The 21,757-nt window shown below is 43.3% G+C and overlaps 1 protein-coding gene across 3 annotated transcripts in view; it reads left to right on the top strand.

The window, feature by feature from the left end:
• Positions 1-372: 372 nt before the first annotated feature.
• Positions 373-21,757, top strand: part of P5CR (pyrroline-5- carboxylate (P5C) reductase) — a 34,857-nt gene continuing 13,472 nt past the window's right edge. For all 3 annotated transcript variants that reach the window (XM_088864154.1, XM_006843290.4, XM_088864150.1), the window contains exons 1-2: positions 373-598; positions 11,666-11,714. Coding sequence is in view for 1 of the 3 variants with exons in the window: in XM_006843290.4 (XP_006843353.1) it covers positions 407-598; positions 11,666-11,714 (241 nt within the window). In the remaining 2 variants the exon portion in view is untranslated. The remainder of the gene's footprint in view (positions 599-11,665; positions 11,715-21,757) is intronic.

The raw sequence follows: 21,757 nt of genomic DNA, 5'->3' as shown, positions 1-21,757 counted from the left end.
ATAATATGTTACAAAATGCACTATTTTTGTATTCAAAATCTATTCTTTCTTTTTATATTCTTACATCCCGATGTCAAGATCTTAGAGTGTTTTTTAACCTTAAAACTACCTTTTTTTCATGGATGTTTGAGGTGCATTTCTAATCCTACATTATGAGGTTGTAACCTTACATAAACTAATTTTCTTAAAGAGAGGGAGGAAGCTTTTGCATTTTTTTTAGAGAGAGAGAAGAGGGAGGGAAGAGTCCTTTGTCTTTTTTTTAGAGAGAGAGACAGAATAGGCTTTTGAAATTTCTTTTGTGGAGAGAGGCGTTTCATTCCGTTCAAAATTTTTTTTTCGAAAGAAGAGGAGATTCTGTCTCTTAAAGAGTTGTAGTAGTTGGAGTTGAAGAGGGTGAGCTGGGGAGATGGCGGTTCCTATAACAGAGGCGTACACATTAGGGTTTATAGGTGCCGGGAAAATGGCGGAAGCCATTGCCAGGGGCGTGGACAAATCCGGCATTCTTCCTGCCTCCAGAATGCGCACTGCCCATCGCACCCTAGCTCGCCGTCAGGCCTTCTCTTCCTTTGGCGTCCATGTCTACGAATCCAACATCAAGGTCCTATCACTTCTCTCTTTCTGATTCTATGAATCTCTCTCGCCCACTCTGTATGCATCTGTTACAGCTTAGGACGATGTGCATTTCTCAAAGTGCCATTGCATTTTAAATCACTTGTGAACGGTTAGGCTAAGAGATTGCACACCCACATATGGAGATGTCTTTCCAAATCCTCTATGAGAGAGACGACTTGCGAATGTGAAGGATCAAAACTCAGCCTCACAAAGTCACTCATCAATAAATAATGCAGATTTCATGGACACTTCTGATCCATGATTAATTTTTTTAATCAGGGCACTTCTGATCCATGATCAATACTTGCTAGTTGTAATCTATATGCATATGAAGCATATGATTTGTGTAATCTATATGCATATGACAAGGTTAAAAAATCACATTCACTTCGAGCACCACTCTCCCTTCATGTAATTTTTTAACCTTGCCATGACTTCGTCTTCATCTTTGCAAGTTCAACACGTGTGCCCATGTATACGCCGAGCTAAAAAACGCTTTTCTGACTCCCTTGACTCGGTTTACTGAGTAGAAGATGGTTTTTCTTGTGTTTTAAAATCCGGAATATAGTTCTGGATCGCCCACCTGTCGTGCCGATCTACTGGTGTTTTGCTATTGCGAAGAAGTTGTTCTTTGCTCCATAATGTAATTGAGGCTCCTATGTTCTGTACAATGCCGACCAAGGAGGTAGGGATGCTCTCTTGAAACAACGTGAATTATTGCATGCATCTCCTTATCATAAGTGAAGAGAGTGTGTTCCTTCCTATCAATGCTTTGCTTGTGAAGGCCAAGGGATGACCATCTTGCAATACCACCCCTCCCATTCTCGTGTCTGAAGCATCACATTCTGCAATAAATAAGCAAAACTAGGCAACCTAAGGACATGCATGGTGGTCATTGCATTTTTGAGAACCTTGAATGCCCTCTCTGCCTCTTCATCCCATCTAAAGGCATCCTACGAAAATGGAACACCGATCTGAGATTCTGAATGTAATCCTTGACGGATTTTCGGTGGTAGCCCGTCAACCCCAAGGAGCCCCTCATAGGCTTTAGCCAATCTACCTTGCATGAAATCTTTTAAGATTAGCTGTCACTCCCTCCTTTGATATCACACAGCCTAAATACTCAACTTGTTTGCAACCAAAGTAACACTTGGTACCTTTGACATGCAACATCCTTTTTTAAATGTTCCATTACTATAGCTATGTGGCTCAAATGATCAGTCCAAATCTTACTATAGATGAAATTATTGTCAAAGAATAATTAAAGCAAACTTAATTACATCATTCATAAGACTTTGGAAGGTTGAAGGAGCATTTATCATACCAAATGGCATTACTATAAATTCATAGTTGCCATTATGAGTTCGAAAAGTTGTTTTTGGAATGTCTCACTTGTGCACTCGAATTTGATGATATACTGATCGTAGATCAAGCTTTGAGAAGTAAGTTGCACCCGAGAGCTAACACTAGGTCGAGTGATTCCGGCTTCCAATATTTCTTAAGCAACACATTCAATTTCAAGTGATTCCGGCTTCCAATATTTCTTAAGCAACACATTCAATTTCTTTCTTCTGTATCTGTGGGTAGCGATATAGCCTCACATTCATCGGCTTACTACTTGGCATGAGTGGAATTCAGTGGTCATGTGTTTGATACTGTGGCAGACTCTTTGGTTCAATGAAAATGTCTGCAAATCAGGTCAAGAGTTTCTCCTTGTCAGGTGTTTCTATTTTTGCTTTGACCTCTCTTCTTGCACACACAATTGAATGCTTCCATTTTTGGCTCTGTCCTCCCTTCGTGCAGACCTAATTGAACAAAAACCCCAAATCGCTCTTGATGTAGCAACCTCTCAGCAAGTTTTCTCCAGCTGGCCACTCTTTTGGACATAACTTGTCCTGCCTACTTTTTTTTTTTTTGATAATGTTAACTTTGTATTGCCGTTTGAGTGAGTACAAGTGAAGGGGAGAGAGAGCACCTCGAGTACCGACGAGATGGGTATCTCAGTCAAAAAAATAGGTCCTGAGACCCTTTACAAAAAAATTGGCCGTCTCCTGCCAAATACAAAAAATTGTGGTGTAGCAAAAAATGGGGCTTATAAGATTGTCCGAGTACAAGTAAAAAAGAAGGGCTAACTACAGTCCTGAGAGCCCTTCGTGGTCCAAAGCAAAAAAAGAGATGGACCGGTCGGGGTCTTCCACACTTGCCCGTGCTCCGTCTTTAGCAAGAAGATCAGCAAGTTTGTTCGACGTTCGCGTGGTATGCGTCCATAAGGCGTTCATATCCCTGCATATGTGGTGAATTTTGTCAAAAATCCTTGAGAGGTACCAAGGAGGAGGGGAGGTGCTTGCTGCCCGAGAGATGATATTTTGGGTGTCTCCTTCCACCACCAAAAGTTGACCCCATGAGGGGTTGAACCTTTTGAGGGCCAAGAGAGGGGCCAAAGCTTCAGCGAACTGAGAATCTCCTTGTTCCACATTTTCTGAGTAGGTGAGGAGGATATTGCTATTGTGATCACGAAATGCCTCTCCTGCCCCTGAATGCCCAGGGTTCCCTAGCGAACAACCATCAAAGTTGAGTTTGACAGCGTTTTCTGGAGGGGGCTGCCAGTTGTGAGGTCTTTGATTCTTGTGAGGTTGGAGGTGCATGATATTCTCCCACTGACTGAGAAACGTGCTAGAAGGGATCCCTACAAAGTCCCTGTGGGTAGAAGCCCAAAAAGTTACTAGGGAAGTAACCTTATGGAAAAGCACTGGAACTTCGTTTTTGAGGCCTCGGAACACCCTCTCATTCCTTTCTAGCCATATGACCCATAAGGTAGCAGTGATAGCTGCCTTCCACAAAGTTCTGCCGGCCGTAGGCCAATGGTAGTCAGAATAGGAGGAGGTGAGAGCCTTAACCGAGGGTGGGAGTACCCAATGAATATGGAACAGTTGAAGTATTAGGCTCCAAAGCTTGAAAGCTTGGCTGCAATGTAGGAAAAGGTGCAGGTTCGTCTCTTCCTCTTGCAGGCGCATAGCGCATCTTTTAGGAAGCGGAAGGCCTCTTTTATGAAGTTGATCGACTGTGAGAGACCGTTGGTGGCAGGCTATCCAATTGAACATTTGGACTTTTGGAGGGGCTATGGTTGACCAGATTTTGGACAGGACAAAGGTGGGGTTCAGGGGGTAAGTAGGGGGTTGGATAAGTTTGTTATAGAAGGAGGCAACTAAGAATCTTCCGGACGGAGAGTGAGTCCACACCAGAGAATTAGTCCTTGATGGAGATAAGAAGATTGGGTGTAAGGCCGCGGACAGAGAAATGAAGAGTGAAGTCTCTTCTTCGGTTAGGTTTCTCCTGAAAGAGGGATTCCACAACCTACGACTCCCTGAAATAACCATTTCTTCAGCTACGGTGGACTCTTTGTTGGAGAGGTTAAAGAGAAGGGGGAAAAGGTCCCTCAGAGGGGAATGTCCAATCCAAAGGTCGGACCAAAAACGCACTCTCGTGCCTTCTTTAGGATGGAAACAAATAGATTGGTTGAAAAGGGCAAGCGAGGAAGCTAAAGATTTCTAGACTCCTGAAGTCCTACTATGGGAAGTCTTGTCGGGCACCCACTTGTGATCTGGGATCCTGTATTTGTCGAGAATGACCTGTGCCCAGAGAGAGTTAGGTTGGGTGGCCAATCTCCACCACCATTTTCCAAGCAAAGCTAGGTTTTGTTTTCTCAGATCCTTGATACCTAGGCCACCGTGGGGTTTGGGTAGTCTGTCCCAAGAGATAAGGTGATGTCTGGTTTTTTCCCCTTGGCTAGACCAAAGAAAGTTTCTCATGAGCTGGTCCAGCTTGTTAGCAACCGAGGCTGGCATGTGAAAGATGGACATTAGGTAAATCAAGGCATTGGCTAGTGTAGCTTTGACCAGCTTCGAGCAGCCTGCCAAGGAGAGGAACCTTCCTTTCCAGCCAGCCAGAAGCCTATATCCACTCTATCAATAATCTGAACGCATTGTCTTTGTTTGGGCTTCCCTAAACCCAAAGGAAAGCCAAAGTAAGTGGTGGGGAGGTCCTCTACTTTACAATCCCAAGTAGGAATAAGGCCTCTGATCTCTTGTGTTGTCAGACCCACCCCCATCATTTTTGATTTATCCATGTTGACTTTGAAGCCAGTGGCAATCTCAAAACATTTAAGGAAGAGCCTGAGGTTGTCGATTTTGAGTGGGGATGCGTCAAGGAAAACTAAGGTATCATTTGCGTATTGCAGATGTGACACCGAAGGGCCTTGTGAGCTACTTTGGAAGGCTGAAAGAAGACCTTCCTGGTAAAGATGGGAAATAGTCCTGCCGAAAACCTCTGCAACAATAGTGAAGAGAAAGGGGGACAAAGGGTCCCCTTGGCGAAGGCCCCTCAATGAAGGGAAAAACCCTTTTGGGCTCCTGTTTATAAGAATAGAGAAATGGGGGTGGGAAATACATTCTTTCATCCACTTTCTCCAAAGGTGTCCAAACCCATCCTAGCCATCGTTTCATCAAGTAATGACCAATCGACATGGTCATAGGCTTCTTCCCAGTCAATTTTGAAAATTAAGCCCGGTTTCTTTGATAAGTGCCTAGTGTGCAGGCACTCATGAGCTACCACTACCCCATTCAGAATCCACCAATCTTGGTTGAAGACAGATTGGGACGAGGAGATGGTCAGTGGGAGGACATGCTTGAGTCTCAAAGCCAGAGCCTTAACCAGAATCTTGTAAGAAGAGTTTAGCAAGCTAATGGGGCGAAAATCCTTTAGTTCCTCTGAGCCATCGATTTTGGGAACAAGAGCGATAAAAGTTGCTTTTATCGCTTTGTTTAAGATCCCCCTATGGTGGAATTCTTCGAAGAAGCTACAGAGGTCAGGTAAGAAAGTACCCAGGAAGGGTTTAAAGGGGGCCACCGGGAGTCCATCCGGTCTTGGAGCTTTGTCTTTGGCTAGTTGGTCAATGGCACAGGTGCTTTCCTCTACTGAGAAAGGTCGTTCCAGCCACTATGACCAATGAGTAGGAAGGGTTAAGAAGTCTAGAGTGGTCATTCTTGGTCGGTAGTTCAAAGGGGCAGTATAAAGAGACTTGAGATAAGCAATGATGGCGGATTCTATCTCATCGGGCAGAACCAAATAGCGATTATCCACCTTGATAGTGGATATCGAATTGTCTCTTCTACGACAGTTTGCTATGCGGTGGAAGAAGACAGTGTTTTGGTCCCCTGTTTTTAACCATTTGACTTTGGATCTCTGGTACCAAAAAATTTCTTCTTTCTTGAGGGTGGATAGGTAGTCCAACTTGGTTTGGGTTCTAAGGTTAGCTTCTGTTTTTGTGAGGGGTCTGGACTCTTCTATCCCATTTAGATCTTGAATGGATTGTAGCAGAGTTTTTAGTTTGAGAGTAGTTTCCAGGTAGAGATTTGCTCCAAGTAATGAGAGACTTTTTGAGAAGTTGGAGTTTGATTTGAAACTTGAAACCAGCTCCACCCGAGACCTGGGATGAGAAACAAGACCACCAACTAGGGATAAGACCAGAGAGAGAATGCTCTTCTAACCAGGCCAGTTCGAAGCGAAAAGGTTTCGGCCTGCTTGTAATAGCTTGGTATTCAACAGGATGGGGCAATGATTCGAGGTGGGTTTAGGCAGGGTGAGAGCATGGGAGCCAGGGAAGGAGGCTTCCTAGTCCAGAGAGAGTAGGAAACGGTCCAGCTTACCAAGGGAAGGTTGAGCAGAGTGGTTGGACCAAGTATAACTATTCCCTTGGAGAGGGATGTCTTTGAGTTCTTGGCGGGACACAAAGTTAGAAAAATCGAGCGTGCCTTGTGAGATGTTTGGATTGAGATTCCTCTCGTATGACCACCTGGTGCTATTGAAATCCCCACCCAAACACCAGGCTGTGTGGGGTAAAGAAGCAACAAAATCTAACTCAGACCAAAGGTGAGAACGGAGAGAGGCAGAGTTGGGCCCTTAAATAGTAGAGAATTTGAAGGGAAACCTGTCTGAAACCCGAGAGAGGAGGACCGTGACCGAGAAAGAGCCTATGTGAGAGTAATGGAGGTGGTGCTCAGTTGGGTTCCAGAGAACCCAAATTCCCCAAGAGGCCCTTTCTGCTGGTAGGGTAACCCATTGGTAGGGTCTTCTACCCCACACACTGCCGACTAACTGTAGTTCAGGCTCCGACTGTTTGGTCTCAGTTAAGGCTAGGATGGCCAGACAAAGTTTGACAGAGAGGTCCCTAATAGAGTCCCTTTTGGACTTCTGTCCCAACCCTCTAATGTTCCAGGATAGGATCTGCATTGATAGAGGAAGGAATAGCGGGGGAGGCAACCCTGACCGACCGCCTAGAAGAGGGAAGCACCGGGGTGGTGGAAGGAGTTTGGGTACTGTCAGGGTGTTTGTTATAGCTAATAGAGAAAAAGAGATTAGGCAGCTCCCTTTGACCTTTTGCGCTCACCTTGGCATGACTATGGGCATCAACTAGCATGAAGCGGTGCGCCGGGCCTTCAGGTCTGTCGTGTTCGAAGCCCATAACCCGAAAAATCTCCTTCATTCTTTGTGCGACTTTGTTGTCCCCATCCTCGTCGACCCTCTCGGCTTTTGCGGCTGCCACGGGGGGAGAGATGGGAGCAGGAGAGGAGGGGGTGGTAGGGGTTCTAGGCAGATACTGTTAGGCTGAGAACCTAGCGGGGAGAGGGGCCAAGGTGATTCCAAGGGCGGTTCCGAGGGTGGGGGGAATAATTGAGAACTGTAAAGGTCAGGTGGCAAAGGTGGTGAGTCCACTGAAGTAGGAGTGGGAGGTAGGTCAGCGGACGCTGCAGACATAGGGACCTCCGACGTGTCAAAGGCGAGGAGGGATTCAGCGGGAACTACAGGGGAGGGGGCCGGCAGGTAACCCAGGTAGGAAGGGGGAGGGAAAGCACCATAGAAAGGGGATGAAAAAACGGGGGAAAGGGCTATTGCACCATAAGCATTGAGAGGTCTTGGACTGGGGTTGGGTTGTAAAGTGACATGTAGTGGTGGGGGTAAGGGTGGGGGACAGTTGCAAATAGGCAGGGAGAAAAGGTTGGGTAGGGGAAGTGAACGGTAGTGATCCTATCGATATGGACAAGTTGCGAGGATTGGGGAAAGTAAGGGGCGAGGAGAGAGGAGAGGTAGGCCGGGTCGGGGGGGAGGGGTCAAGGGAGTGCACTGCAAGGATGCCATAGGGGAGCAGGGAGGTGTCCACTTCCATTGACAAAAGTGAGGAGAACAGCACAGAGGAGGACGATGAAAAGCCACTCTCAGAAAGAAGGTGTAGTGGCAGGAAGGAAAAAGAAAGCAGTGAGAAGGCCCAAGGGTTGAGAGAAGGGCTGACTTCTCGGCTACCAGAAGGAGAAGGGGAAGCCAGATGAGAAAGCAAGGGAGGGGGCCAGCCAGGGGGAGGTGGCTGAGGGGATGGGGGAGTGGCCGAAAAAGGGGAGGAGGGAGAGGGGACCCCCTGGGAACCAGAAGGGGGAGAGGAGAGATGAGAGGGCATAGTTTGAAAAGGGGGTGGGGAGACCTCACCCAAGGGAGGGGGAGAGGGGACAGGTGGTGGAGATCCAGGCGCAGACGAGACGGAGGTAGGAGAGGAGGGAGAGGAAGGCGGCTGTGAGAAGCCAAGTGTTGAGGCGAGGGGGGAGGGGGAGGGACGGCAAGGCTGTTGACTGCATGTCGAGCATGCGAGGCAACGAGCAGGGGTGAGCAGAGAGAGCGGGGACAGGTGTTGGAGCCTCGACAGAGAATCTTGGGATGAGGGTCAAGTTACTAGGGAAGGAGCCCAAAAGGCCTTTCGAAGGGGAAACCGGGTCACTGGCGCAGCTCGATGGTCTAGGGGGGAAAGGGTGGTCACCATCCACTATTACCTCCTTCCCGGGTCGGTGTGGAGGAGGGGTCGGCAGGCCCGAGGGGGACCCACCGAGTTTTGCTACCCCGCCGGCTTTGGGACAAGAGCCAAAGGGGGTGGGCTCGAGGCTAAGCTGTGGCTCCAACATCCTGGCATAGGGGCGCTGCATGGTTGCCAAGTGGAGAGCTGGGGGCGAGCATGAGGACCGGGCCCAGCGCGGCCCACGACTGGAGCGGGGCCATGGGGTTGGTAGTGGCGGCGCCGTTGGTGGTGGCATGGATTCCGGGAAACAGTGGTCTAGGACGAGAGTGAAGGGCCCTTTGCCATGGGAGACGGCCGGTAGTTGAGAAAATTAGCCGAGGGGGGGGGGGGGGGGGGGGAAGCCTCTGACCAAGAGAGAGATATAGGGTAAACAAGGATATCAGCCTCAATCCACACACAAGGTGGGATGAGCTTTGAATCCAGAACCTCCACCAGAAGACGGATGGACCCAAGCAGAATTGTTTCAATGGACTTCCAGTGAATGGAAATAAAACTGCCATAGGCCTCCGCCACTCTTCGAAAAGTGGACGGAGACCAAACATGATGGGCATGTGGTGAAGAGTGAGCCAGATTTTGCGCTTTCTAAAGGACCCTTCCAAAGGGGTCCAAGCTTGAAGACGGAGGGTAGCCCCCTTGAAGGCTAAACAGTTGGAGTTCTGTAACGCCTGACAAGCATGTTCTGTGGACGAGAAAGAGAAAAGAAAGTCACCACCAGAGAGGCGCCTAGCTGTGATGTTAGGGTCTTGCCAAAAGTTTTGTCACCATTTTTCTATTCCTCTCGCATTGTCTCGTGAGGGCTGGAACGTACCAACCAAGGAGGCAAGATATTTGGATTGAAGAAGGGAGGACTCTCTAGGGGGAATGGAGACAAAGAAAGGGAAAAACGGGGAAGCCTTAAAAGGGGGGGAAGAACACCCCTTTGAGGCCACAGGAGATGCTATGGGAGCAGAGGAAGATGAGGGGCGAGCAGTTACCTGTGAGTAGGAAAAAGGGAAGGAGGAGGTGGGGGCCGTTGCCGCTGAAGCCTCCTGCAAAGAGATGGGTGGAGGGGCCTGTTTCTCCTTCAAGACGGAGAGGCCGAACGCACGAAGAGGGGGCCGCGGCCTGGTAGGGGGAAGGGGAGCACACCGGGATGGCTAGGGGTACAGATCATAGATAAGATTCCAGTTGAAAGGGGAGGGAGAGGGAGGAGGAGGACGACGACGTCTCCGCCTCATGAGGGTAGGACTACTTGTCCTGCCTACTTTGAACTTCATTTTTAACATGATGAAGTTCCAAGTTATGTCATCCACGGTTTATAAGCATTGGACCCCAAGTAGCACATCACATCCAGCCAATGGAAAAAAAAATGGAGTTCAGTCTCAAAGTGAAACCCTTGAATGACAATGGGTACCTTTGAGCAAGGAAGAGTGCTAGGTAGGCGTCTTCATCCAATCATTACCTGGAAATGCTCATCTTCAATCACCTTGTATCCAATTTGTTTGGAAGATTTGGCTCATAAAATTGTGTGCAGTACCTGAATCAATCTAGATGGTGACCTGCTGTTGTTTGATGTGTCCCCTGATCTGCATTGCCTTAGGTGGAGCCACCCAATCATTGTGTGCAACAAAATCTCTGGAATGTCTTTTTCTTACTCCACATCATCTTCCTTCGTTTCCTCCTTGTGCCAATCCCCTTCCATTAGCAAAAGTTGTTGTGACACTTGTAGCATGGCTTAAATTTTTCATCACAATTAAAACACGAGCCTTTCTCCCATTTAGCACTCATCTCTATTGGTGTTAGTTACTTTATAGGAGCATTACTCGGTTTCAATCTGGAATGAGCATTGGAGATGATAGGCTTGCTATCGGTACCCTTGGTTTGTAATCTATGAATTTCTAGTTTTTCTTCTTGGAGACATGCAAGCCCTATAGCTGATGAAATCGTGGTGGGTCTGAACAATTGGTACATCCTACGGTATCCTTTAACCCATAACAAAACAAAGTACCAGCATTGGCTCTGTCTATCCTACAATTCTATTTGGTAGATGTTCAAACTGAGTTTGATACTCCTTGACAGAGGAAGTTTACAACAATTTCATCAATCCACCATTGAAAATCCTCATAGGGTTGCCTCATTTTCTGTAGACCTTTTCTTTATTAATACAAGTGAACATTCTAAAAAAAAAAAAAAAAATCCTCATATGTTGTAGGTCCAAACTGAATGCAAAGGGCTTAAGTGAATTCAGCCATGTAGGAACTTCTTTTCCTTTTTCTCACCATTGGAACCATTGGGTTGCTTCTTTTACTGAGTGAAAGGATGCCAAAGGAAACTTCTGTAGTTATGGTGTCTGCTGAAACCGGAAAACTGCTCTGAGCGATGGATCCACCCTGTAGGATCATCCCCATCAACCAAGGGAAAGGTAATTGTACTAATTGAGTTTGCACCGCACCATTGGCCTCCCTTCATTGGTGAGAACCTTCATTCGTGCCCAATTGGGGGAAATGTGTTTCAGATGACTCCCTCATTCTTTTGGCCATAACTTGATATATTATCAGGTTAATGGCAGTGAGCTTCTCACTTATGTTGGTCATCACTAACTCTAGCTTTCCATCCCTTTCGCCTTGTGAGATTTAGTAGACCCAATGTCCATCCACAAAGAAGTGAACTCTCGGCCACTAAACCAAGGCGTGGCTCTGATACCAAGTAATAAGATCAAATTAAGAGTGAAATAGAAATTCACATTAAATGTGCAAAAAGAAAACAAAGATAGATCCCACTTCAAGGAGAGTCCTCCTGGGCGTTTTCACACACTACGATTTCCTCTCTTCCCTGCTCTTCCCCCCCCCCCCCCCCCCCCCCCCCTACAACATACATGCACAAAAAAGAAAACAAATGTTTTAATTCTCCCTACTACCAACTCCTAAAAACTATCATGCTACTTAGCCCAAATCTAAAATTTAAATCCCTTCTTCAGTTTCAAGTTCATTGTTGTTGATGAATTTTTACAAATGTTAGATGATAGATTTCTGTCAGTATATTTGAAGCGTTCACTGTGAAGAGCCATCATCGTATGCAAACAATGACTTAGCCGTTTCTTTATTGTTTATTTTTATATGTTATACAACAGCGATATCTTCTCTTGCTATTTCTTCATTTCTTGACTTCTTTTGACAGGTTGTTGAAGAAAGTGAAGTTATAATTCTCTCTGTGAAGCCTCAAGTGGGTATGTGAATGTGTACTGGTGCAACTTTTTGCCTTTCAAGTTTATAAGAAATTAAGAGTTATTTCATTAAATAAATGAATGGTGATTTTGTTTACTTCGAATTTTTTAGAAAAGAACCCAAATCTTGATAGATTGATTGCTTTCTTAACTGATATTGCTTCTCTGATGTCCATCAAATGGCAGTTTCATATGTTTCTGTGATGAATTCATTGTTTTAAGGGTTGTATACAATGTGACCATTTACCTTTGATACAAGGAGGTTACAATTATTTATAACCATCCGATGTGAAAGTTGATAGCTTGGGTGTCTTTTGAGGTTTGTGTATGGTCCGTGGAATAAATGCAACAATTCAATTTCACATCCAATGGTCAAATTTTTTGTGACCACCTTGGTAAATGGTCTCGTTTCCTTGTTTTTAAATCATTCATCTTCATAGTGAATCTTGTTATTATTTGTTTTGTAATAAATGTCAATTTCTTTGCCCCTGTCTGGTAGAGAGCACCTTAGAAATGGTATCTTAATGAGCAAGCATGAGGTCTCTGCCTCAACTGCATCACCCTAAGCCTAGAGTTTAGACTTTAGATTATTCATGCCTTTCCAAACCTTTAGAAGATCACAGTAAGGCATTATCCCCATAAGAGGCCTTATTCCACTAATTTTGAATTCTTGTAGTATGCAGTCAATAACGCATAAAGTGCACTAGTAATAGGAGTGGGAATGTTGTGGAATAAAGAATAAACAACTTTAAGATGTATATTAGTCTTGTATTTTAGGCTGTGTAATTTGTTAACTAGTTTTTGGGTAGCTTTGTCATATTCAACCCAACCATCTGTATATATGGATTAATCCTGAACTCTAATTAATAAGAACTTTGCCCAAGTATCTCTGATTCTAACATGATCAAAACCCATGATCTGTCTAAATCTATAGCGAAATAAGTTTTGCACACAAAATCAGATAATACTGTATGGGTCACTAATAATCTGTGGTATGTGATATCAATTGAAATCTTGAATCTGTTTTGGAGTTCAAAACCCTAGAGTGTAGCAGAACTGCAGCGGCATATAGTGATCACTGTAGCTGTTATGTAGTGAACTAGTGATCACTGTGCTGGTAGTATGACAATCACTTTAGCAGTCTGTAGGAGTGTTGGTACAGTTCCATATAATCACTTGAAACCCTAAATTTCTTGGTTATTTTTCTTTTCTTGTTCTCACAATTCCACTGATGTACATATTGACAGTTTTTGAAGCTAAATAAAGAAGTTTGAAGCTTTTCAAGGGGATTTAAGTGGTTTTTCAACTTTTTTCGGAATTGGTGTTCTAAATATTCATTTCAAGTGTTTTGGGGCTTCATTCAAGATTATACCAGTCTCATGGATTTCTCTTAGGAATATTTTCATGGGGTAAAAGTAGTGTGAGCAAAACCAATACTGGCCTGGTTCGACCTTGTCTCAGCTATCTCTGGTTCTAGTTTGACCCAATTCTGATATACGCAGCTTAGTGCCTGCTAACCGAGTATAAAATCTGCTTTAAATTGACTGCTTTGTTTTAATATCAGTTATTTGCTGATTTATCTTGGATATTATAAACTTAATACAAGTTCTCTTCAAGCAATGGAGCCCACTTGAAGAGCATTCTAAGCCACTCCTACTTCCTCCTAAAGTTCTTGCATCATGAGTTATTCAATAGCAAAATCATTTCCAACTCAGGCTGTAGCTACTTCTTATTTAATCCCTCATGGATCTCTTTACAAGGAGGCACCTCAGTAGGTCTTCAACCACTTTCACGCTCTTCGTTGTCAGGTATTCTTAGTGTGTAATCCAGTTCTCACTTTGTCTGGGTAGTGCAGCTAGTCATATGGCTGGGGATACTTAATTACTATTTTCTCTACTTCTCTTTGAAGGAAATAAATCACTCTACACTACTAATGGTTCTAAACTCAGTAATGAGCAAAGTAGGTTCAATGAGGCATTGAGACTTTGTCTGTTTAGTATGTCCAATATATTGTTTGTTCCTCAGGTAATCATGAACTTGCTATTTAATTTAGGGGTGAGGTTTGTTTAAGTTTACCTCTGAATACTGTAGAAGTAAGACGCACCTGTAAAATTTGATAGAGATACCGTTCCGATGTCATAAACCTCATGGTAGCTTGAAAATCTATTTGCATCCCTAGGTATAAAATTTAAAATTTAAATAACGTTACAAATTAAGAATATCAATAAACACATGAAAGTCTTGAAAATAGATGGTCCAGATCACTTGTTACAGGATGCACTATTTTTTGTACTTAAAATTCTTTTTTTCTTCATGTCTATATATTTCGGGTCGAGATGATCAATTGGAGGGTTGTCCAAGACCCAAACACGCTTTTTGTGGGATTTTTGAGGTGCCCCTTACTTCAATGGTGCAAGGTTGCAACCTTATGTAAACTTTTTCCTGTAGTTTAGTCAAATTGCTTGTTAGTTCGTTTGTGATGTTTGCTTGATATAGGGAATATCATAAAGAAAGCTGATTCATAGAGGTCATAAAGTATGACAACTCTTTTGCTTAAATTGCTTTTTGAAGCCTCTTAGTGGCCGTTTATCAGTTATCAGAGTGTCAGATCAGTTTCTCCATACTTGGCAGATCTGGCGTAGGTGTCTAGGTCACTTTGGTTCGAATTATAGTCGGGGGAACCGTGTGGGCGGCCACAGTCCCAGTTTAGAACCGCCATGGGAACGGTTCCATCAGGGGATCTTGATGGGTTCGCGAATTATCGATTTATGGTCCTTGTTTCTTCTACTTTTAAACTGCTATTCCCAAATTTGGGAACCATGTTTCTTTGTACGTGTCATTTCGTTTTTTCATTTCTGTAACTCTCGAATCCTCTACTTTTGAACCACAGTTCCTGAAAATGGGAACCGCGTTTCCAGTAAGTATTGACTGTGATTCTCATAGATAGGATCCTCTTTTACCAACAGTTTTGATCATGGTCCACATAAGTAGCACTCTCGTATAAAGCAAGTTTTAATCATAACATACCATAATTTTTATAAACCTTGAGTCGTATCTAATAAGGATTCTCATTTCTTGTAGGTTTTGAAATAAAGATCATTTTTGTTACAATAGGCGAACCCTAAAGGATGGAAACGATCTATTCATTATTCCATTGGTTCCGTCATCCGTGACTTTCGTCATGCAAATACCATTGGGCACATAGAAGATTCGAGTGCTTCAATGGGCCAAGATGGTATCGTTAAGGTGAGGGATGGTAAATGTAAATTCTCAAGGTGAAACTCAGAATCCCTATTCAATATTTAGACAACGATACCATTCTTCCTGGGACTCTCACTTCTCGTGGTCAACAACATGCACACATTTACCTTGTTGCAATTCCTCTGGTGATCCTCACCTTTCAGACTCAAAGTGTCTCTTTGAACCCAACACCATCACAAGGTGTCCAATCTTTTATGCCCCAGCCATTTGGATGTTTGTTGCCAGCTTGTGCCCAACCCCTTTTGCTCTTGTGTTCTCCACACCCTACTGACCCATGTTGTACTAACCTGTCTTCTTGTCCTGGTGAGTATTCCTTGTACACCTCCAATGAATCCATTCCCTTAACTCCACCACCTCCAGTGCTTCCAATTCCTCCTGGACGTTGATGCGGGCGACTAGCAATTAGGGTTGGTAACTGGGGCAGGCCACAACTTCAATATAACTCCAATAGGGCTTGAGAAGGGCGACAATTGCGTGCCTCCAATTCGTTGGTCCAAGTGCTGGATAGTGTTGGAGGACCGACAAACTTTTCTTCCTTTCTATAGTCTTATAAATTATTTTATTAATGCAGTTGTAATCATTCGAATGTTATAAGGCATTTGTTTCTTTCCGAGCTTAATTTTCAAGTTTATTATGAAGTAGGCTGTCTCTAGGTGATTTGTGCGAACCCACAACTCTGCCTCTAGATACTGTTTTCCACGGTAGCATTCCAAAGGCAGAAATAGGACAAGAATTAACTCCTTAGATTATAGTGATTGGAGGGCTTTAGTGACATGGTGTTTTATATTTTTTATTTTCTCATGAATTACAAACTTATTCAGTAGCAAGATAAATCAGCCCCAAGTGTCAATCTACATTTTCTTTAACAGTTGATAACGAATATGATATGAAGACTGTGCATAAAGTTCTTGATTATATTAGAATCATGATACTATGTCTCCATTAGGATATTGGCATCAATGTATTTTAAATTTTAAACCTACAATTTGTTAAGGTATTGAGCTTTGAAACTATGAACATGGTAAATTATTTTATAATGTAGCGAACTGAAAGAAGTACAGTATACTTTGTTGCAATTTAAGCAATCCTTGTGGAACTGTGGATGATAGTCATAGGAACCTCGGTAGATTGTGTCTGCAATTAGTGGCTCTTTATTCATCCTCTCATGAATCTCCAATTAGTGGCTCTCATTCTCTCATGAGATTCCTCTTTAAGGCATCTACATTTCAGTTTTCCGTAGTGAGAATCCATTATATATTGAACGGATGCCATAGTGATTATAAATGTTCATCACACCAAGTTTGAAGTTTGAAACTTTTACTTACCTGTTTCAATATTATAAAATTGGGTGTAATTGTATAAGGCTGAGGCCCTAAACAATCAAAGTAGGGCCCACCTTCAAATGGTGTCGAAAGATGTTGTTTCAGTACTGGAAATCTTTGGGCCTGAAAATTTATTTTCATATCTAATTATAAAATTTGAAGCTTAAAAAATAGTCTAGATCAAGCAGATCTATGAACACTTGAAAATGTTAAAAATTAACGGTCCAAAAAATGCATTACAAGATGCACTATTTCCAGGGCTCGAAATCCATTTTTTCTATATACATACACGTTTGGAGGTCAAGATGAACGATTTGAGGATTTTGGGCATCAAAACAACCTCTTTTAGTGAATTCTTGAGGTGCACATTAATTTAATTGTTTAGGGCCTCACCCTTATAAACTTTTTCCAATAAAATTTCATAACCGAATGTTGCTTTTGGCCCTTGCAACAATGTACAAACAATAACCTTTGCTTGTGCTTGGCACTACCTGAAAGGTTGATAATTGAACACGCAAAAAGCTTTTACTTTCTGCCTTCCTTTCGAAAATTTAAGTTTCACAATTTTGCATTAGATATTGCACTTCTGGAAATTAAATGCAACTTGAAAGCTTCCGCCAACCCCAGGCATCGTTTGCCATCATCATCTATTACATGAAAGTCCCTTACCTGAGCCATGGCTGGCCATGGTTTGTCATGTGCTATGTCGAACCTTAGGCACTGATATGAAAGGTGATAATAGTTAACCTTAGATACAATATGAAATGTGATAATACTCCGGAACTGGGCAATACCTAAATATTTCAATGTATCAATAGTTCAACACTTCAACTTCAATCATTGTCTTCACTTGGTGAAAGAAGTCGTCCTTGCCTCTTTACAACTTTTTCAATTTTCCATCATAACTGGTGATTACATTATTTCAATTTTAGGGATGGAAGGGTGTATTGGCAGAAAAATACACGTTACACATGATGATTACCTCCCAGTACTCCAGAGAAGTCCAAAAATCCAGAAACCAGAATAGACATATTAGTTCTAACTATTCTGTAATCTTTGCTCAGAGAAGTTCAAAATAGACATATTAGTTCTAAATATCTAATTATCTATGCTCTACAAATTGAACTTGGGCCTATCTAGAGACACCAGATCCCAAAGGACCTAGAATACCTCGCGGGCGTAGAATATATTGCAAAATAACTTAATAATTAATATCTACAACTAATGATACAGACTTCTCAAGGAGGACAAGGGCATTCGCGAGTGGAGGGGCGATGAACGCTGGAGGACCTGCATTGCGCATTAAATTAAGGGTTAGTGGATATGCTCATAAAAAACCGAACTCAACATTAGAACAAACGAAAGGTTTTTAATATTTCACTCAAATTCCAATATTGTTGTGAATCCTGCGACATAGAGTTGAGAATCCCTTCGACTGTGATAGAGGTCTATTGATCTAGGAAATCTTCGGTTCCTAGTAATATAGTTTCGCGATTCTTTAATTCACCTCTTGCAAACCCTAAAATCTCAAACCGAGATTCCATACCACATGGAGTGAGGTCATTGATCTTGGGAATCCTCTCTTCCGAGTAATAAAGTTCACTAATCCTTTTATTCACTTCTTGCGATTCCTACAACAAGGAATCGAGATTCCCTACCACAAGGATAAAGCTCCATTGATTTAGGGAACCTACGGTTCCTAGCAATATAGTTCACGGTTCCTTAAATTTGTTTCCTTCGATTCCTTCTACATGGAATCGAGATTCTCCTAGACAGGGTTCGAGCTCCACCATTTCAGGATCATACGGACTGCGATCCCAATCTCAGGGATCTTCCAGCCGTCCACAGTTCTGTGGACCCGAACCAGCTCCCGCTCCCGGCAACTATGGTTCTAATAGGCTCAAGAAGCTTTTAAGTTGGTAACTATTCCTTCTTCATGTAGTTTTCCTGAAACTCTCCATAATGAAGTAGACTATGATTAATGTCTGTAGGCCAAAATGTCAGCATACCTTCTCTTCTCACTGAAATTAAAAGTAAGAAGATATCTGAACTTGTTCATCTTTATGTGTGGGGCCCTTCCCTTGGTTTGGTCCAAAATTGGTTCCTTGCATTAGCGTTATCTTTGTAGATGATTTTTCTTGTCATACTTAGTTTATCCTTTGAAAACCAAATCTGATGTCTGTGATGTGCTTGCTGCCTTTTACTAACGATTCGAACTCAAAGAAAAGAACATGATGACTCTCTTGACTTAGTTTGGTGGTGAACACTTATTTCAGAATTTCTACAGAAGGTCTTGCTGATGTCTCTCCTGTTGAGTGCCTGACTAGTCAGAAACCAAATTACTCCATATTGCGTGTTTTTTTATGTAATTGCTTTGACATGTTGAGTTGCACTGAAAGAAATAAACTCAATGCTTGATTTGTTCATTATGTTGTTTGGGATATGGCACCACTAAAAAGGTTATCCTTTCTGTGATCTCAAATGTGATAAATTATGTATTTTCAAACATGTTTCTTTCTTTGAAGGGGTTTTTTACTTTAATAATTTGAATTGTCCCAAACCTTTGTAGTGTGCTTATTTACCTTAGTTTCTTATGTATCCCACACCTTTTCAATCTGGTTCTTCTTCTAAATCTCTTCTATACTAGGTTTTGTAAGTCTCTAGTTGTCCATCAGAATGTTACAGGAGATGCAGGTTCTGGTGGCACTCTTCTGGTAGTTGATCATGTTGGGATGACTGAGTAGTATCGGCAAGTATCTATTTCCTCTTCTTCCGACTCTGTTATTTCCAAGTCGGGTAGGCAATCTAGTCCTTCTATTTGGTTTTTTTTTTTTTTGAGATAAAGTTAACATTGTATTGCTGAAATTGTTGTGTACAAGAATTGGTAAGTCTGAGTTCACCCGCTAGGGGTGGATCGGTAAAAAGCAGTCAGCGTATCATATACAAAAAAGGGGGCTTATAGATTCCGCCCGATTTAAAGGATTTACATGAAGCTTTCAAAAATTACAGGAGGCCCCTAAAATTGCCAACTAATACGCTATGTTGAAGAGCTGTGCTAGAGGTCCTGTGCAAAAAAGGAGTCGACCCCGGCTTGAACCTATACTTGCATATTAGCTCCCTCTTTCGCCAAGCGATCTGCGAAGTCGTTGGACATCCTCCATATATGCCTCTAAGAGATGTCCATATCGCTGCAAATATGGTCAATTTCATCAAAGATAGTGGTTAGGTACCATGGCGGAGAGGTAGTCCTACTAGCCCATGAGAGAACATTTTTTGAATCTCCTTCTATGATGAGGTGTAAGCCCCAAGAGCGGTTGAACTTTTTCAGGCCTTGTAGGAGGGCCGAGGCTTCTGCATTATGTGCATCCTTGAAGCCAAGATGCTCTGAGAATGTAAGCAGTACGTTGTCTTGGTGGTCTCTAAAGACCCCCCCAGCCCCAGCCGGGCCAGGATTCTCGAAGGAGCAACCATCAAAATTTAACTTAATGATTCCTTCTGGTGGTGGTTGCTAAACGCTGGATCTTTGTGGCTGTCGTGGGCGGTGATGGAGGATATTTTTCCATTGGGGAAAGAATAGACTCCTTGGTATACCTGAGTCGACCTTGTGGTTCGAGGCCCAGAAAGTAACCATGGAAATTGCCTTGTGCAGGAGTGTTGAAACTTGTAGTTTTGAACCTTGGAAGATTATGTTGTTTCTTTCCACGCAAATGGTCCATAAGTTGCCGCTAAGGTAGCGTTCCAAAGGACTCTGCCAGTCTTCGGCCATTGAGAAAGTAGATCATGAGAGACGAGCGCTTTGATAGTAGTGGGAGTGACCCATTCGATGTCAAAGAGTTGCAATACTTTGCCCCAAAATTCAAAGGAGAAGTCACAATGTATGAATAAGTGGGGATTTGACTCCTCCTCATTTTGGCATAATGCACATTTGTTGGGGATAGGAATCCCACTGAGGTGGGGTTGCCTGGAAAGGTGGGAGGCTGAGAAAGGATTTTATAAAAGGAGGCAACCGAGAACGTCCGATGGAGTGGGTGTCCAGACCATAGCGTCTCGCCCTTGGTTAGGAATAAAGAGAGAGTGAAGGCCTGTTATGAGCAATTGAAAATGGTTGATCTCCTCTTCTGTTAGGTTCCTCCGAAAAGATGGATTCCAAACTCTTCGTTCTTCTGATAAGACCAATTCCTCAGCCACTGTTGATTCTTTGTTTATGGCCAGTGAGTAGAGAGCTGGGAACACTTCCCGTAGAGGTGATGTACCTATCCATAAGTCTGACCAGAATCTCACACGGGAACCTTCTCTAGGTTGAAATATAATGTATTTTTTGAAGTGAGACAAGGCCGAAGAAAAGGATTTCCATGCTCCTGAGACATTATGTCTTTGGGTCTTCTCTGGCATCCAAACTCCTTCAGGTATCCTTTACTTGTTCCTTACGACTTGAGCCCAAAGAGAGTCAGGCTGTGTTGGTAGACGCCACCACCACTTGCCTAAGAGAGCGAGGTTATGTTTTCTAAGTACCCTGATTCCTAGACCTCCTTGGTTTTTTGGAAGACATATGTTATCCCATGCAACGAGATGGAATTTTGTCTTCTCACCCTACCCCGATCATAAGAAATTTCGCATGAGTTGGTCCAAGTGAGTACCGACTTGAGCAGGCATATGAAAGAGGGACATGAGATAGACTGGGGAGTTTGATAAGGTGGCTTTAATCAGGGTCGACCTCCCTGCCATAGAGAGGAGTCCACCTTTCCAAAGCGTCTGTCAACCCTATCTAGGACTTGGGACCATTGTCTTTTTTTTGGGTTTGCCTAGTCCAAGAGGGAGTCCTAAGTAGGTTGTAGGGAGATCCTCCACTTTACATTCCCAGTTTGGAATAAGCGCTCTTTTCTCTGCATTTAAAATTGCTACTCCCATCATTTTTTATTTTTCCATGTTGACTTTGAAACCTATTGCTGCTTGGAAGCATTTGAGGAAGAGATTTAGGGTATCCACTTCACTTGAAGAAGCGTCTAAGAACACTAAAGTGTCATCAGCATATTGCAGATGGGACATTGTTGGGCCGTATCTACTGCTCCTAAAGCCGGAGAGTAGTCCTATCTGGAACACCCGGGAGATAGAACAACTGAAAACTTCTGCAGCAATAGCAAACAGGAAGGGGGAGAGGGGATGCGCAGACCCCTAGAGGATGAGAAGAAACCTTTTGGGGTTCCATTTATTAGGATTGAGAAGTGAGGGTGTGAGTAGCACCCTCTCATCCACATCCTCCAACGGTTTCGGAAGCCCATTCTGGCCATAGTTTCCTCAAGGATTGACCAATCGACGTGGCCATAAGCTTTTTCCCAATCTATTTTGAATATGAGACCAGGCTTTTTATCCAGGTGTCTTGTATGGATGCATTCATGAGCCACTAAAGCTCCTCAAGGATCTGTCTGTCTTTGATGAATGCAGTTTGGGATGAAGAAATGATGG

This window comes from Amborella trichopoda, chromosome 1 (assembly GCF_054954075.1).
Source record: "Amborella trichopoda isolate Santa Cruz 75 chromosome 1, AtrichopodaSantaCruz75HAP2 v2.0, whole genome shotgun sequence".
In the NCBI taxonomy this organism is placed as follows: Eukaryota; Viridiplantae; Streptophyta; class Magnoliopsida; order Amborellales; family Amborellaceae; genus Amborella; species Amborella trichopoda.
This window is presented reverse-complemented; position numbering and strand designations above follow the sequence as displayed.